Source organism: Beta vulgaris, chromosome 2 (genome assembly GCF_026745355.1).
Source record: "Beta vulgaris subsp. vulgaris cultivar EL10 chromosome 2, EL10.2, whole genome shotgun sequence".
NCBI classification, from domain to species: Eukaryota; Viridiplantae; Streptophyta; class Magnoliopsida; order Caryophyllales; family Amaranthaceae; genus Beta; species Beta vulgaris.
This window is the reverse complement of record NC_079203.1, coordinates 54895656-54912406: the sequence shown is the minus strand read 5'-3', so window position 1 is coordinate 54912406 and position 16751 is coordinate 54895656. Positions and strand designations below refer to the sequence as shown.

The 16751-nt window shown below is 35.5% G+C and overlaps 3 protein-coding genes and 1 non-coding gene across 7 annotated transcripts; 3 read left to right on the top strand and 1 right to left on the bottom strand.

Annotated features, from left to right (window-relative positions):
• Positions 1-1041: 1041 nt before the first annotated feature.
• Positions 1042-4450, top strand: LOC104903972 (hypothetical protein). Its single transcript, XM_010692129.3, has 3 exons — positions 1042-1598; positions 1784-2167; positions 3446-4450. Exons 1-3 carry the CDS (start codon positions 1323-1325, stop codon positions 4079-4081), a joined length of 1296 nt encoding a protein of 431 aa, XP_010690431.1. The 5' UTR covers positions 1042-1322; the 3' UTR covers positions 4082-4450.
• A 1342-nt stretch (positions 4451-5792) lies between these two features.
• On the bottom strand, positions 5793-11084 carry LOC104903980 (uncharacterized). 4 transcript variants are annotated; one of them, XM_019251630.2, is made up of 9 exons: positions 10936-11050; positions 10771-10793; positions 8918-9087; positions 7816-8125; positions 7635-7718; positions 7332-7424; positions 7113-7241; positions 6177-7028; positions 5793-6034 (listed from the first exon to the last, which is right to left on the bottom strand). In XM_019251630.2, the coding sequence occupies exons 3-9, from the start codon at positions 8920-8922 to the stop codon at positions 5936-5938; spliced, it is 1572 nt and encodes a 523-aa protein (XP_019107175.1). In that variant the 5' UTR covers positions 8923-9087; positions 10771-10793; positions 10936-11050; the 3' UTR covers positions 5793-5935. The 4 variants fall into 4 exon arrangements, with proteins under 4 accessions (XP_019107175.1, XP_010690443.1, XP_048495559.1 ...); XM_010692141.4 differs by lacking the exon at positions 10771-10793 and having other exon boundaries at positions 10936-11076; XM_048639602.1 differs by lacking the exon at positions 10771-10793 and having other exon boundaries at positions 8918-9084.
• A 1676-nt stretch (positions 11085-12760) lies between these two features.
• Positions 12761-13702, top strand: LOC104903994 (18.2 kDa class I heat shock protein). The gene has a single exon (XM_010692162.3). The coding sequence runs from the start codon at positions 13063-13065 to the stop codon at positions 13516-13518; it is 456 nt and encodes a 151-aa protein (XP_010690464.2). The 5' UTR covers positions 12761-13062; the 3' UTR covers positions 13519-13702.
• A 1400-nt stretch (positions 13703-15102) lies between these two features.
• LOC125495382 (small nucleolar RNA U3) lies at positions 15103-15321 on the top strand. Its single transcript, XR_007272020.1, has one exon. It is a non-coding gene; the product is annotated as a small nucleolar RNA U3 (small nucleolar RNA).
• The last annotated feature ends 1430 nt before the right edge of the window (positions 15322-16751 follow it).

The window sequence follows — 16751 nt, the reverse complement described above, 5'->3', positions numbered from 1 at the left end:
TACTTCTTATAGTTTTACAAGAAAAAGTATAACTCAAATGAATGTAATCTCCTTTTAAAACTAAGACCCTAAATGATTAAAATATAATAATAAAGGTGTTTTTGTAATTGTAACCAACTTTTTTTCATATTAGGTAGTGTTCCATATAATGTGAAACGAGAGTTGATGAGAAGTGTTGCAAGTAAAATGTAACCGCCACCTCAAAAAAATAAAGCAAAATGTAACGGAGGAAGTATAAAATAATTATTATTTCTACAAGGGATGGACAAATATCCTGATGAGTCAATGCCACTTAATTAAGACTTATACACAAATTATTAGAATAGATGATCTAATTATCTTACAAGATTAGACAAACTCCAACCTACATTATCCTAACATGCTCAATTCAAATCACCTTAACCCAACACTATCATTAGATATCTCGCACCAACCTAACCGTTCTTTCTGTCCCCCCTGTTTATATTTGAATCTCAAATTAAAACAAACAATTTCTAAAAATTAACCCAACCGTCTCATCAAACGAATTAGACTAGTCATTAAATAGATAAAATAATGTGATTATTGAATGAACTTAACCAATCACTAAATAGATTAAACTAGTCTGTATGTTCAGATCCATGGTACATTATCTTCACAATATTAGGATTGAGTCGTTGCCTAATTTTCAAATTAAAAGTAAGCAATTTCTTACAAGACTTATTGTTTACCTGTATGGTGGTATTTAAAGAGTGAAAGACAATTTGTCTGAACACCAACCCCTTCTAGATTACTCGACTGCATGACACATCAGTTCGATACAAAGCTAAACAATCCATAAATAATGCCCCAACATATTATTAAAATGAAGATTCGAATTCGAGACAATACCTTAAAATTCGGGGAGGTACTCCGTTAAACTACCACCTCTCCCACGTAATAGTAAGATTATCATCTCTCCCATCTAGATATTTTGAAAGTTAAAACAATAAACATATTCAATATTTACCCATTTTCTAATTGTTGCGGTATATTTCATCACCCACAAACAAAAAAAGTAACCTATAGAAAACAGCAGGCGGTAGAAGAAGAAGAAGAAGAAGAAGAAGAGGAGAGAGAAGCGTGCCTTCACGATTTTCCCTCCGTTAAAAACAAGTAAATAGAAGCTGTTTGCACGTTAATAAAACCCCCAATCACTTTCACTCCTTATTTCTTCCCTCTCTTTTAAACAAATCAATCTCTCTATCTTTTCCCTATATTCACTCCCTCTTTCTTTCTTTTTCTCTCTCTCTCTGTTTTTTCTCTGTTTTCTCTGTTTCTTTGCTCCATTTGTTGCGGTTATCATGAGGACACTTTGCCCTAATTTCGATAGAGAAGATGGGCTTGAAACTGTGCTAGAAGTCCCAATTCCAGAAGAAATGTTTCCTTCATCCAAAAATAAATGGCCAAATATGAAATCTTGGATGAAAACTAACCCTGGTAGAGCTCCTGCAAGTTACCCTTTTGCTGATCGAAACTCTCAAATTCAGCTTCTTCTTGGTGTAATTGGTGCTCCATTGATTCCTCTTCCAATTCCTTCTGATCATAAAGTTAATAAATGCATCAAAGATCACCCAATTGTGAGTTCTTGCAATCCCATATCTTGTTTTTTCTGTGTTTTTTTCTGGGTTGTTGGGTTCTTCTTTGCACATGAAATGTTCGCTGAAATGCGTCAATGAAAAAAAAAAGTTCTTTTTTTGAAATCTTTTTCTGGGTTTTTGAGTTTGTTAATGAACTGTCATGTGTTTGATGATATGTCTCACAGGAATCTTCGATGGCGAAATACATCATTCATCAGTATATTGCGGCAATGGGAGGTGATCATGCTTTGAATTCGATTGATAGCATGTATGCAATGGGGAAGGTGAAGATGATGGCGTCTGAATTTAGTGCTGGTGAAGGATTGTCTGTGCATAACCCGAAATCAGATACCAATAAAGTGGTGAAGGTTAAAGGAATGAGGCATGGTGGTGAAGTGGGTGGTTTTGTTTTATGGTCGAAGAAGCCAGATTTGTGGTGCTTGGAGCTTGTTGTTTCTGGCACTAAGATTAGTGCTGGAAGTGATGGGAAGGTTGCTTGGAGGCAAACCCCTTGGCACAACTCTCACGCCTCTCGAGGCCCGCCGCGACCTCTCCGGCGTTCATTGCAGGTATACATACAGTCCGATCCCTTCTCCGGTTTCCATTGATTATGTGCACGATTGTATGAATTAAAGGTCAAAGTTATGTCTTGGAGACCGTGTAAAAAAGAAACAAGTACTATATTATGAGACGGATGGAGGTAGTATAATTGTAAATCATATAATATGAATATTGATCTATATGAAAGATAAACTCATAACTGTGTAATTGCATGCTTGGAGATTCATTTCTTTATCAATTAGTGGTGGTTGTGAATTATTGCCATAATTCAGATTCTACTCGCTTTTTGCTAGCTTGGAATGATTTGAACTTGGTAATGATGTGTGTTGCTATTAAAAACAACCTGTTTATTGTGTAATGTCTAGATAATGAAATATCAAATGATTCTATTGAAATTGTATCCTGTATAGTTTATTGTGATACTTATCATGACACATGGTGATCTTGGCTTCAGCTTTAACCACCCAAACTACCTACCAAAAATAGGGATATATGAGGTTAATTGCAGTTAGAACCTGGCTGAAGAATTTGCTAGCTTTTGTTTCCGAGTTTGTCTTCTAAGAGATCGCCTACTTTTAAATTAAAATTAGGCAATGGTAAGTTCCATATTAAAAAGAGAATTAGCCCAATAATAACTAGGTTAATTTCTTTCGATAACTAGTTTAATCCATTTAGTTACTAGACCTATTTTTATATTAAAATTAGACCGTCTCTTTTAATAATTTTTGTCTTTTTTATGGCAAAAGAGGAGAAACATTTTCTTTTGCTGGTATAAGCTTTGGTCTTCCTTATTCTTGAATCTTGATTGACATATTTACTCAGCTTTGTTCTAGGATTGGAGCCTAGTGGGTTGTTAACATGTATCTACTGTGCTAAGTTGGACACTTTTACTTTGGGCTTCTTTTTGACTTTTAAGAGCTAAGACCCCCCTATACTCCAGAATTCTTTGTTTATTCACCAACCAAGAACATGTCTTTCCCTTTCTTTTGACAAATGGTTGTTGACTAGTCTAAGTCTTGAAGTTGAGTAATTCTTTTCATATTGTATGAAATGATTAAAGTTTCTAATCATCTTTGATTTTATCTTATGGAGTATATTTTTTATTGATGAACCGGCTATTGCTTGTTCTTGTATGAAAGCATATAGGAGATGAGTAAACGCAAGGTCGAGTCTTACATGCTCTAAAGTTTAAGCTAATGATCACTTTTAAGTTATAGAAGTATTCAAATATTATCATTAGTTTCCAATTTCCATGTACTAATTGGTAAATAAAACTTAATTTACAGGGTCTTGATCCCAGATTGACAGCAAACTTATTCACCAATGCTATCTGCATCGGCGAGAAATTAGTAAACGATGAGGATTGCTTTGTACTAAAGCTCGAAGCGAATACATCAACACTTGAAGCGAGGAGCAGCAGCAATGTAGAGATAATCCGCCACACAGTTTGGGGATACTTCAGCCAAAGGACAGGACTTCTTGTCCAGTTAGAAGACACTCACCTTTTAAGAATAAAGACTTCAAAGAGTGATAGCATCTTTTGGGAAACGACCATGGAATCCCAGATCCAAGACTATCAAACAATTGATGGTGTTAACATAGCACATTCTGGTAAAACTTCAGTCTCGTTGTTCAGGTATGGAGAAAACTCCGAAAACCATTCAAGAACACGCATGGAAGAGGTCTGGTCGATTGAAGAAGTAGACTTTAACATTAAGGGATTGTCCATGGATTGTTTTCTACCTCCTGCTGATTTAAAGAAAGAGGATGAGGGATTCGCTGGTGTTGTGCCAAACAACATTAAACCAACCACAAAAACACAAAACATTCCGAAGGTTGTCAACACAAAGGTTAGCACTGCTAAGGTTGCTGCTGTTGATGATCATCATTCAGAGAATTTGGATGGGAGTGAAAGGATGTAGACTCCAACATCAGTTTTGTGCAGATTTGTACATATGACATTACAGTTTTCCATGTCTTATATATATGTTAGCGGAGGAGTGAGAACGCGAAATGTACAGCCATGACTAACATGAATTATAGGTTTGCTCAACTAAAGTTGAGCTTCTCATGTATAGTAGACCTTCCAACTGTATGAACTTGTTAGAGTCATGACTGTACATAAGCGCTCCATGATGTAGCTATATACGAGTTGTTACAGTTTCCGGTAGAGGGCTTTTTTAGAGGCTTGTGTTTTTATGGAAGTCTTGGCCTCTCGGAATCAATGCCATCAAATTTGCAAGTTGCAACTATATATATATATTGATTCACAAATGAAGTGAAGAATACTTCATTCTGATGTACCACATCTTTTCTTTATTCTTTTGCCAACATCGTCGATTCGTTTTTCTCTTTTCCCTTCAATTCATTTTTCTACCATTTCTTTTTAATACAAAAAAGAAAACTAGGACAACACTCCTAGTTTGGAGCCAGCCTAAAACATCCTTGCGGATGATCAGAGAGAAATCAACAGAGGAAATTTGTAGATGAGGTTGTGAGACACTTGGCCTTCATGAGCCATAAAATCCGCAACCCTATTCGCTTCCTTGAAACAATGAGAGATAGAATTTATTTTTCTACCATGTTCTCGGAAATACATTGGTAGCAATGCGAGACTCCAACATTAATTGATCCTCGCCTACTTCTCCACTTCAGCCATTTATGTGAGATTTAACATATAGGTGTGTTCTTAAAATTCTTCATCCAAAGTTTTGGTAGTAACTACTAAGGGTATGGTTTCGCTTAAAGGAGCAGTCATTCTTGTGGTGAGGCACGAAAAGATTGATTGTAGATCAGCAGGCAACACTGGGCCTTCTTTCATTTAACTTCTGCTAATTACAAAAATCTTGAAAAATGCAATAATTGTAGATTTACTGCGATTTGCTTTTTTTATCTCTTTTGCTATAGTCCAAAAAAAAGTTACTAACATAAATGAACTTATTACTGATTCAAGGTGTGCACTAAAGACTAAAAGAGCAAGTGTCGCGCTTGATTGTATACGACATACATGACAATCGATAGCATGACTAAAAGAAGGTAAAACAGCCACAGGGAAAAAGGGGCAGCGAATTGCGTTAATTTTCCCATCTCTTTGGAAGGGGCTAAAGCGATCCCGATTCTAGAGGTCTTTTGTTCACCGTAAGAGGACTCACTAGAATAGTCCCGGCCGAACACTCGACCCAACTGCGAACATGCCGGAGCCGGAGTAACATCATTAGTAGATAGAGTTATTGATCCATGGCCTGTAGCGTGAAAGGCATATCCTGTTACAGATGTGATTCTATCAATCAGGTACGTGCATAGGACCCTCCATTCTACTTGGTATAGGCCGAACCCACCAAGCCTATCAAAGGCAAGTCCTAAGAGCTTCCTTCTGAGGTTACCATGTCAAAATTTGTTATCGAGCTGGCAGAGGTTTCAAAGCAGCGACCTTTCTCTTTCCTTTTTCCATGCATGAACGGTTGTATAGACTGGCAAAGATCTATCACCCACCAAGGGTCCAAGGCCACGATAATAAGTCCAAGTATCTTCAAAAACACCCTTTCTAGTCACCCAAACCACCAAGGCACCAACTACAACAATCAATATCACCATTTCCATATTCATCCCATAACAGAAGTTCACTCACAACAATTCAAAATATATCAAATGTTCCATAAGTCTCAAATATTCAAGTTACATAGTATAAAATTCAATATTTACAGATAGAGCATCAAAAAAGGACTAAAATTGTTCAATACCTTTTTAGATATCTATGCATCTAAATCAAAATGAGCCTAAGTTGTTTTTTTATGCTGGAAAACATAATGAATCCACGAGCTCCGAACCTCCTCAATATTTGTAGTCGAATAGGCAGGTGGTGTTCCAACAAAATGCTGCAACATAAATTTAAAAAAAAAATTAAAAAATGATGCATAATCAGATCATTACCTAGACTTAAGTAAAACACCAAACTTGATAACTTATTCCTCCTGATGAAGCACAAAACATGTTTTTGAGATGGGGGTATAGTGGCACCTCTGACACGGGAATGTGGTCTGTCTCTAGCACGGGAACATGACCTGCCTCTAACAAGGTTCTGCGGTTTTTCTCTGAATCGGGAACATGGCCTGCCTCTGACACGATATTGACGATTGTCTCTGGCTCGGGAACGCGGCCTGTCTGCAGATGGGGAACACGGTCAGTCTCTAGTTCGAGAAGGTGGCTTGTTTCTGGCTGAGGAATATGGTCGGTCTGTGGCTCAGAAACATAGCCGGTCTCCGACTGGGGGATATGGTCTATCTCTGGCTCGGAAGTGTAGCCTATCCCTGGCTCGGAATCGCAGCCTGTCCCTGGCTCGGAATCATAGCTTGTCCCTGGCTCGGGATCGTGGCTTGGCTCAGAAGAACTACGAGACTTGGACACATTGCGGATCTGGGAACCCATTCCACATTGCCTAGTATTAGCCAACTGGCTTGCACCTCCTGATTGGCTAAATTGGCCAAAACCACCCGATTGCCCACCTGAAACACCAAATTGGTCATCCACGTCACTAGATTGGCCAAGCCCAGAACCATGAATCACGAACTTTCTCAATTTCTCCTGGGTGAATTGGCTGCCTTGTTGTTGGCTGCAAGCCATTAAATAAGTTATCATCGAATTATGCATGGTTGCCATTTGATCCATTTGAGATCGCAAACACCTAATCGCTTCCAGCATTTGGGAATATTTTGGTCTATCTGCGGACCCAAAATACTCCTTGTTGGTGATGCCTGATCCAACGGCTCTGACACGACCACCATGCTCAGGCTTCTGCATTACTTTTGCTAAGATATCATCTCGACCAGCAGTAGCAATTCCGCCTTTTCGAGCTTGAGCATCTAGGGATTTCTGACACCATACAATAAATACCCAAATCATATTGGCATATTAACAATCTAAGTTTTTGTGATTTAAAAGTATGTAGGAGCTTACGATTGCTTCAGCAATTTCCAAATCAGCCGGTGCATAGCTTTCATCTGCTTTATTTTCATGAGCTTTAAGCCAAGTTAAATGGCGAGGCACCTTTTCAATGTGAATCCCCTGCGCTTCAAAATCTTTTGCCTAACATTACACAAATTCATGTAAAATATCAAAGTTAAGTAGCTAGAGATTGTAGTTTTCAGTAAATAAGCAAGATTCATAATTACTTACAATTTCTTCTTCAAAATGTTGGTAGCCTTGTCGGCCTCCTCGGTACTTTGACGTATTCATCTTCCCCCTTGCTCGATTCTTCTCACTTGTTTCCTTTTCATAAATTAAATTTAAATTTAACACCCAAAGATTTTCATGTTAAATGAAGATTCAATATTGTAGTAAAAATGATTTTATGAGAGTACACATTAAATAAAATACTCAACATTATGAATTTATGATACCTTAAACTTATCACTAGTACAGTAGGCAATAAATTTTCTTTCTTATCTTTCCAGGACTTTTATACAGATATCTCCTCACCAATCTAGATTTGAAAGCTCTCCATCGTTCAGAAGCTCGTGATAGAACCCAGCCTCTCCGATCAGGCAAAACGATAAAACCTCTCTGCATCATTCAAATGTATTACTAATGCATACGAAAATATACGTCCAATAAGTCCTATAGTAACCTATTTGTAATGCATACAACACTATATGCTTACTGTGATGTCATTATACACTTCGCTCTTGAGTTCAGCTGGAATATGTTTCCACTTCTCGTAGTTGATGTTCACTTGCTCACGAGCAATCACACCAAGATAGGTACCAAAAGTGGTTCGGTGTTCCCCACATGGAACTTTTGCCATATTCCATTCCAACGGAATTTTCACCCCATTCTCAATCGCCTTCCTAACCGCTGAAAGTACAGTACGACCCCTCTCATTCTCATGGTCAGAGTCAGTTTCACTATCAGAGTCACAATCAGATGTTACACCGTCATCTCGTCCTTTCGTTTTGTATTTCACTCTTAACCTACACGAATTCAAATATTAGATTAGATAACAAGAAAATCCACATGGAAAGACATATGCATTAATATAAAACAATTAAAGTCAATACTCTTATTAAAGTTAAGCCTATACTTGTAGAGATTGCTGTAAATTCACAATAAAAACTGAGCTCGGAATTCTCAATACTCTTATTGATGTTATTCCTATAATATGGTGAATAATGTAAATTCACAATAATAACTGAGCTCAGAATGACTTAAATAGTACAAATATAACTTCATAAAATAGAAGGTGCCTACATAATAATAAATATGTAATATAGAATTATTTTGAAAACCACCTAAACATCAACTCTTTAAAATCACTATTCAAAAAATTAAATCTTATTCAAGCCTTCTCCACAACACTAGAGGCAAAAATATTGGTTAAGTACTTTGTGCAATGATCTTTTTGAAGCACATCACCCTTTGTGCAATGGGTTCCAAATTTGTCACCCAATTTTTCGTAGCATATACCATATACACTGCATTTTGGACAGGAAGAAGTATACATAAAGAAAGATAAAGCATCTTCTAAGAAGGATGCAAATCAAAACCCATAATGTTATGTTTAGTACTTTCAATGAGTAGCTATGCCTAATCTTTGTCACGTCTATAAACAAATATAAAAATGAAAAATACATATTTGTCATTACTGGGCATGTTTTAAAGTGATAAACACACAAATCTGAATCAAATATGGCTCTGTACGCATAAGCTGCACAACTATAGCAACAGAAAAAAAATACAAGGAAGGAGGATCAAATATGTCATACCTCATCTAAAACATTTACTAACTTGTGCTTTAGGTCCAACCTCGACGTAAGATAGCGGGGGTCAGATCCAAGTCCTCACCATACTACTCAAATTCTATAACATTCTTAAGTTATTGACAATTTTTCAGAAAATTGATTCCAACCACTCTCCTGCCTAAGCACCAGAACTACTGCATAGATATAAGGATAAAGGAACAACAATAAGCCTGTGATATAAAGAGCATAACAAAGCTAACGCTCCTTTGCACTCATTCACTCAATGGCATTAGACTGATCAACACGGATTGACTGCAAGAACCTGCATGAGCAAGGTCGGAGATTTGCAGTAACTTTTATTCATATGTATATAAAGAAAAGTCAACTTTAGCACTCTATCATATTATAGATCCTACGTTAACCCAAAAATAACTAACCGTTTACACAAAAGCAAGCATCAACATAAGGACAAAGCTAAGTTGGAGCGTGACTTTGTTCCACTTTCATTTGTCACACACACACATACCAATACATAACTATGAGCCTTAATATCTTAAATCCTACTTCCATTAGATTAATAAATATTGAAAATTATACTTCAAGACAAATATGTCAACAATTGAGTTTTCAGGCACTAAAGCCCAGCATTGGCACACATAATACATGAAAGCAACAAATATACTCTATATATGGATGCTTCGTCCCCTTGTAAGATCTTTCTAACCTATTCCATGATATTCTATTTTGGTGTTCTATTGAACTTATATTTGCTTATCTTAACTAGACTAAACTTATTAGTCCTTATCCGAACTAATCTGAACTTATCAGACCTTATTTTGTGAGAGTGTGAGAACCTTATTATTGCTTATAATTGCTGAAGTGAACTTATTTGTACTTGTATGAACTTATTAGACCTTACTAAACCTTATATGAACTTATATTAACTTGATTTTCTGATAAGGTCTGAAAATAAGGTGAATACAACACGCCCTATATTAATATGGCTTAACCAGACGAATGAGATGCTAATCATAAGAATTGAACCCCAATAGATCAGGTCAAGAAAGCTAAAAAAACAAGCAATCGACATTACGAGATCAAGACAGGAAGAGAAGGGGACAAGTAGTAACTATTGTGCAGGCAAAAATGTGTCAAATGAAGACATATCCCAGTTTTCATTTCCTGTAAATATCCCCAACAGGAGCTGAGATATAAATCAACACAATATGCCATCTTTTCGCTTTTCGAAACCTTGACTTAAGTATTCAAATCCATTTAACTACCTCCCCTTATCTAATACTGGTATACTCGGTATACATGGTCCTCCACTTGACTGTTAGTTGCTTTTATACTATGTAGCACGGGTACTTCTTTTAGGTCACGTACTACCCGTGCTCGATACGATACCTATCCTCTATGGATACGTGTACCCATTCCTAAAATTTCAAAATCTTGTTATTTTCCGTCCCTGTACCCGAAACAGTACCCGTTCCCATATCCGTCTATGTGCAGCCTAGAATATATAGTTTCATATTTGGAGTAAATGTTTAACTCCGTTGAGTTACCTGACACTCAAAACAGTATCAGGCAAAAATAATTAGCATGAATTAGGGGGTTCTGATAAAAAAAAAAAGTAAGTTATGTGATTTGCTTAAGCAACATAATGTCTAAAACATAAATTAATATACACCTAAATGTTATTGTTACCATAAGCCAATTTTCTGTTATTTTATTAACATGAGAGAGAATATACAGTTCTGTTAAACCCACAACTTTGATTAGATTTGGCAGCATAAAATCAAAAAACTAAACGGAAAAGCCAAATAAACCCTAAAAAAATGGGATGATGAGAAAAATAAACCTATTAATGAACGAACCTAAAGAAGTTGTAAGCAGAAGTCTTCAATTTGGGATTGATGAGAAGATTTCAGTATAAAATTAGGGTTGAAATTTCGAGGAAAAACAGAAGACAAAGATGAATTAGGGCAACGATTTAACTTTAGAAATGCAGAAGAAAGGGAGAGTAAGGAAGCAACATTTACCTCTAGTGGCCGTATCTGCGCCGGTTGTCTATCAGAGAAAGAGTGCGGTTTTTTGTTATTTGAGGGGAGGAAAGAGTGCGGTTTACTCTCTATTTTTTTTTCTGGTGCAAAAAGAATGCGGTTTGTATAATTGTATACATAAGAGTTCAAGGCGTTTTCTTTTGATTAAATTAATGGAAGTTTAGTTTACTTCAGTTTAGATAATTTATTCTCCACTTCAGTTTGTTTCTTTTCACAATTTTAATTTAATTTAACTTTTTTTAATTTAGACAAACTGACAATAGAGGTCTTAATTTTTTTTCATAATTTTTATAAGGTCTGAACTATTGATTAACTTATATAGGTCTCAATTTTATTGGGTCTTAACTTTAACGAGCCTTAGTTACTTGAAACTGGTTTAATAGGTCATAACTTGTAATACTTGAGTCACACTAGAAGGAAAAGGTTAATTGAGGAAGGAAAACAATAACTAGGTGAGATTTTAAAAAAGATCGTCAATATAAAATACTCCTTCCGTCCCAAAATATACTTCCTATTTCCATTTTGGATGTCTAAAATATTTTTTTTTTAAAGAAAAATTTCATTAATTGAAGGCCAAATAACATCTACAATAGATATTAAAGATAAACAAGATTAAATCAAATTCGTCTTCGAAGAAACTATAATGAACCAAATCGAGCAATATAGCGCAACCTCCTTGTATTTGCTGAATCAAACAGCTCTTGATGAGGAAGTCTATCATTCTGACATAGTTTGGGAAGAGCATTCTTGATCGAACCATGTTAACCGCATCCGAGATTTCAATACCATCATGTTGAGTCTAGAAATTTAACTAATAAGAACACTTTCTCATACCTAAAAACAAAAAAACTACACTCACAACTCCCATAGGGGAGAAGGAGATTTCCACAATAGAGACTAAAAACCCCATAACAGGGTTTGAAGAAATCTCATAAAGAGATACTAATTTATTCAACAAAATAAGAAAATGAAATAAAAACTGAAAATAAAAGCGGAAAAGGGGCTTACCATGGATGAAATCATCTATGGCAGCCCCTAACCGATGAAGAAGGGGTAGAGGAGGCTAGGGTTTTAGAGAGAAAAGAGAGAGAGGGCTAGGGTTTTTTCCGTTGGATGTCTAAAATATAGTTCTTGTTTTTATATTTAGTTCCACATTTTTCCGTAATTTGCCTAGAAAAAAGTCTCCCCTGTATTTATTTGCTTCTTGAAATTAGTTTTTTGCTTTATTTATTTAACCTAAGTGTTACAATTAATACTTTTTCACCATTTAAACTTCATTCTTTCTTCTAAAATCATCTCTTCCCATACAATATCTATTTAAATCAACAAAAAACCTTACGATCACTCTTAGATTCTACTTACCTTAATTCTCGTAAAATAGAGAATTAAAAACTATATTTTGGAACGGAGTAAGTATGTATATGATCGACAAATGTTATCCTTTTCTTACCATAAATTATTATACATCAAAATATCATCCTATCTTACTAATTACTAGAATGTCTTGGTGGTCCGTTGCTGAATAACCGAGGAGAACAAATTGTAGACTATACGCTCATCTACAAGAGATAGGTAGCTATTAAAAAAAATTGTTGACTACACAATACTAGTACGGTAGGGAAAATTTTTGTCTACGCACTAAACTACCCACTAGAGATATTAATAATAAGTGGAGTCCAACTCAAATGGGTAATCTATCCAGTGAATAGATGTAGCAATCTCCAGTGTGATAGCAGGCCTCAAACACAAACCCATACCATCGAGTAGCCCAATTTTATGAATAAATCCATATAATACCACACCAATCGAATAAAATGAAGTATCTCTCGAACCATCAACAACAATCTTTCTCTTTTCCTCTGTTTTATTCTCCTGTGATTATCTAGAAAACCCCCAAATATTCCAGAAAAAACATGAATAGAAATTTAAAGAAGGTTCAAGATACTCTTCTCCACTCTCTACTTCCTATAAATATGAACCCTAATTCATCTCTCACAATCATCAACCAGAAATCCAATCATTGAGTAAATTTTCTAGCTTTCAATCAAACCACAAAATCACTCACATCTTCAACATCAAAAATCAAAAACAACAATTAATTCAACAATGTCGCTAATTCCAAGCTTCTTCGAAAACCGACGCAACAACATCTTCGACCCATTCTCCCTTGATTTATGGGACCCATTTCAGAATTTCCCCTTCAACGACAACTCTCAATCTCTCTCCTCTGTTCGCGAAACCGCAGCATTTGTGAATGCTCGAATGGATTGGAAAGAAACTCCAGAAGCCCATATTTTTAAGGCGGATTTACCCGGATTAAAGAAGGAAGATGGGAAAGTGCTTCAAGTCAGCGGAGAGAGAAACAGAGAACAAGAGGAGAAGAATGATAAGTGGCATAGAGTTGAACGGAGTTCTGGAAAGTTCTTGAGGAGGTTTAGGTTGCCGGAGAATGCGAAGATGGAGGAGATTAAAGCTAATATGGAGAATGGTGTTTTAACTGTTACTATTCCGAAAATGGAAGAGAAGAAGCCTGAAGTCAAGTCTATTGATATCTCTGCTTAAATCACACTACTATGGTCTTCTTTGTGGTTTTATCTTGGTTTGTAGATTGAGGTGTGTTGTGTTTTAGTTACTTTTTCTGAGTTTAATTTCTGTATGATCGTTTTGTTGTCTACTTGTAAGTTGTAAACTTGTAACCAAAGAGCTGATTAATCATGAAATAAAAGTGAGTTGTTTCTATTCAAAATAGTTTGTCTTCTTGTTGACAAGGTAGCTTGTGAGTTTTTCGGTCAAAACTCGACTAGAGTTCGACTCGAGTGAGCTTGAATCAGACTCGATCGATTCGAGATGTTGGTGGGTTAAATTGAGTAATTTGATACTCATCTCAAAAATTTGTAAAATGCTCAAATGTTCAGGTATTTATATAAAACTAGTGAGTGTCCCGGACGATGTTCCGAGTTGTTTTTTTTCTTAGATTTTTGTCTTGTGAGGAAAAAATTGACCATAGTCTACTATCATTACCATTAATGTGTTAAATATCTAACTACTTGTATAGTCTTTTAATGAGATATAATTATAAAATCTTATTATATTTTATTTTGAAATATTAATCAAAGATGTTATGTTGGATCAATGGTTAAACTCTCAAATTTCCTTTCAAAGGTCTCGTGTTTGATACCTTCTAACCACACAACATTATATTTTTATTTATCGGTAATTAAACTTACGAATTATTGAAATTATGCATTGGCAAGCGTGAAAGTCAAACTGTTGCAAGTAAAAAGAAACAGAGGAAGTACATAACATTTGGGAGTTATTCGAAATTACTCTCTTAAAACTCTACTTGATTAATTTTAGTCGATCAAAATTCAACTCAAGTGGATTCGACTTAAAACATACTCATTTTGAAATGTTAATAGTCGAGCTCGCTCAAATTCGCATTATTTACTTTCCTAGCCTAATTTTGCAAGTTGCACCAATTATTACTACTTTGTAAACACAACAATTAAAGTACCTAGTAAACAAAAAATTGCTTTTCTACCAATACCCTGTTGATTTTTGTGAACAAATAGGCATATAGCATTTGTAATCATTATTTATCTATACAAAATATATAGACTTTATTATTAGCGCTCAATATACATAGTTGAATATGCGTCCATATTAACGTAGAAGTCCAACGAAGCGCCAAGAGCCCAAGATTAAAGAGCATATTATTACTATTTTAATATAAGATGAAGGGACTCACTTAAGAGGAAAAGAAAAATTCTCAAACGAGTCTGATGAGGTTTGGTCCTTAAATTTCATAGATATAATGTAGGAAGCGATGTCACTACATCACCACCTTAACCTTAAAGAACATGTATATATTTACAACTAATTTCACTTTAAGCAATATATTTATATCTCATATGTAACCCTAAAGACTATATATACCATAACCCTAATTTAAATTTATAATACGAGTAAAAAGATATGACACGGATTAATTAAATTTCTCTATCTTGAAAAAGTGTGAACTTGGTAATTAGCTCTCCATAATTGATATACACCTGAATTTGCGTCCATATTAAGGAAAAACTCCCACATTGGTGTTTCTTAAACAAGTTACAAAAGTTATATATCGAAGCACTGAGTGTATAGAGCACGACCTTACTTGAACAGGATCTGTTCTATAGGATCGTACCTCTGAATCCTTGAGTTCTAAGGAGACAGGAAACTAAGTCTGGTGGATGATTTACGACCGTGTGATTAGAGCGTGATTAACAGCTACCATTTGATCCTTCGTGATCCCCTGGTGCAGTAGATGATCGTTCTCATGCTCCTCTGCGATCTTGAGATGATCACACGGTGTTCTGACAGACTCCTTATTATTTTATTTTTTTTTTATTGTATGCGTGATTAACAGCTACCATTCGATCTTCGTGATCCCCTGGTGCAGTAGATGATCGTTCTCATGCTCCTCTGCGATCTTGAGATGATCACACGGTGTTCTGACAGACTCCTCAATTTTTTTTTTTTTTTTATTGTATCTCTTAACTAGTAAATCGTTGCATAATTATGTTGTATGTTTTGAATTTATATCAATTTACTCAGTTTGTTCTTGGATTATTTGGACAGTATGAATTATGTGAAGTGATTATTCAAGGAAATGGCTGATATTAGCTACATTTTCTTATACGTGCCGAGGAAGTATGTTTGAAGGGTTTTGATAAAAACATATAGTTTGCGGAAACATATCAAAATCGGAACTACACACATATTAATTCATGAACCTATTATACACATTAATATACCTTTGTAGCGCGCCTCCAATTAGCAGATTCGATCAGGTTACTTTCTTGAGAACCTCACTTGAAGTCCCTCTAATGGCTAGCACACCACACGATCGAACCGCGACACAAAGACAGCTTAGATCTTGGAGCAGGAAGAGCAAAGTATATTTCTTAGACTCTTACTCTCACGTATTTTTGTGTCTCACTTTTGTAGAATATAATTTTGGAGTCAAAACAATATCACGTAACTTGCCTTTACATTATATGATTGCCTATCATATATATAATGCAAATCCCCTTAATTAGAGTAGCTTATTGTTAGGGAAATCCTAACAAGAAACTAACTCCACAAAGTGGGGATATGCACGTTGTGCATAGTAGAAATATCAAAGATTTCTTTTTGATATTTTATTCAACTTTATTCAAAATATATTCATGGTTCGACCCATGTGAATGTGTGCGACCCTATAGGATTAATACTAATTAAGTTGCAAATATATTTACTAATAATATTGCCAATCGATAGCGGTTTCCAGCTAAACATATCGATTACTTAATTATACTAATTTTATCGTAACTCTTAACCGATCCTATAAACTATCTTTTAGAGATACCCACATTGTTTGAAGGACATACCTCCAACAATCTCCCACTTGTCCTTTAGAACAAGTGTGCCATATATTCCTTTGTCTCTTTTACGTCTTTATTCGAACATAAGGTAAGAATCTCGATCATCCTTATTAAGTTCAAATAGTTTCTCGAACTCATGAGTTAACCTGTTAAGACAGATGATTACTTCCTAATCCATCTGAGCACGGCCATGCATTTTCACAGTTATAATCTTCGAGAGGCCCATAAGACAATGATCCTAATAGGAGGACAATCCCAATCTTGTACATTCACTTCTATAATACTAGATTCATAGCAACCTGAAAACTGCCTTTATTGTCTCCTTTTACGGTGCGACGTTTGACAGAGTCAAAGCATACTAATCCAATAGTGAACAGACAATGAACTACT

What these genes read in the sequence shown, in the direction of transcription:
- LOC104903980 (XM_010692141.4), bottom strand. An exon ending in AAGTGTATAATGACATCACA is followed by an intron (nt 7,719 to 7,815) that starts GTAAGCATATAG and finishes TGAATGATGCAG; the next exon opens with AGAGGTTTTATCGTTTTGCC. An exon ending in AACATTTTGAAGAAGAAATT is followed by an intron (nt 7,242 to 7,331) that starts GTAAGTAATTAT and finishes GTGTAATGTTAG; the next exon opens with GCAAAAGATTTTGAAGCGCA.
- LOC104903994 (XM_010692162.3), top strand. Translation starts at nt 13,063, where the DNA reads ATGTCGCTAATTCCAAGCTTCTTCGAAAACCGACGCAACAACATCTTC.
- LOC104903972 (XM_010692129.3), top strand. Translation starts at nt 1,323, where the DNA reads ATGAGGACACTTTGCCCTAATTTCGATAGAGAAGATGGGCTTGAAACT. An exon ending in GCATCAAAGATCACCCAATT is followed by an intron (nt 1,599 to 1,783) that starts GTGAGTTCTTGC and finishes TATGTCTCACAG; the next exon opens with GAATCTTCGATGGCGAAATA. An exon ending in CTCTCCGGCGTTCATTGCAG is followed by an intron (nt 2,168 to 3,445) that starts GTATACATACAG and finishes CTTAATTTACAG; the next exon opens with GGTCTTGATCCCAGATTGAC.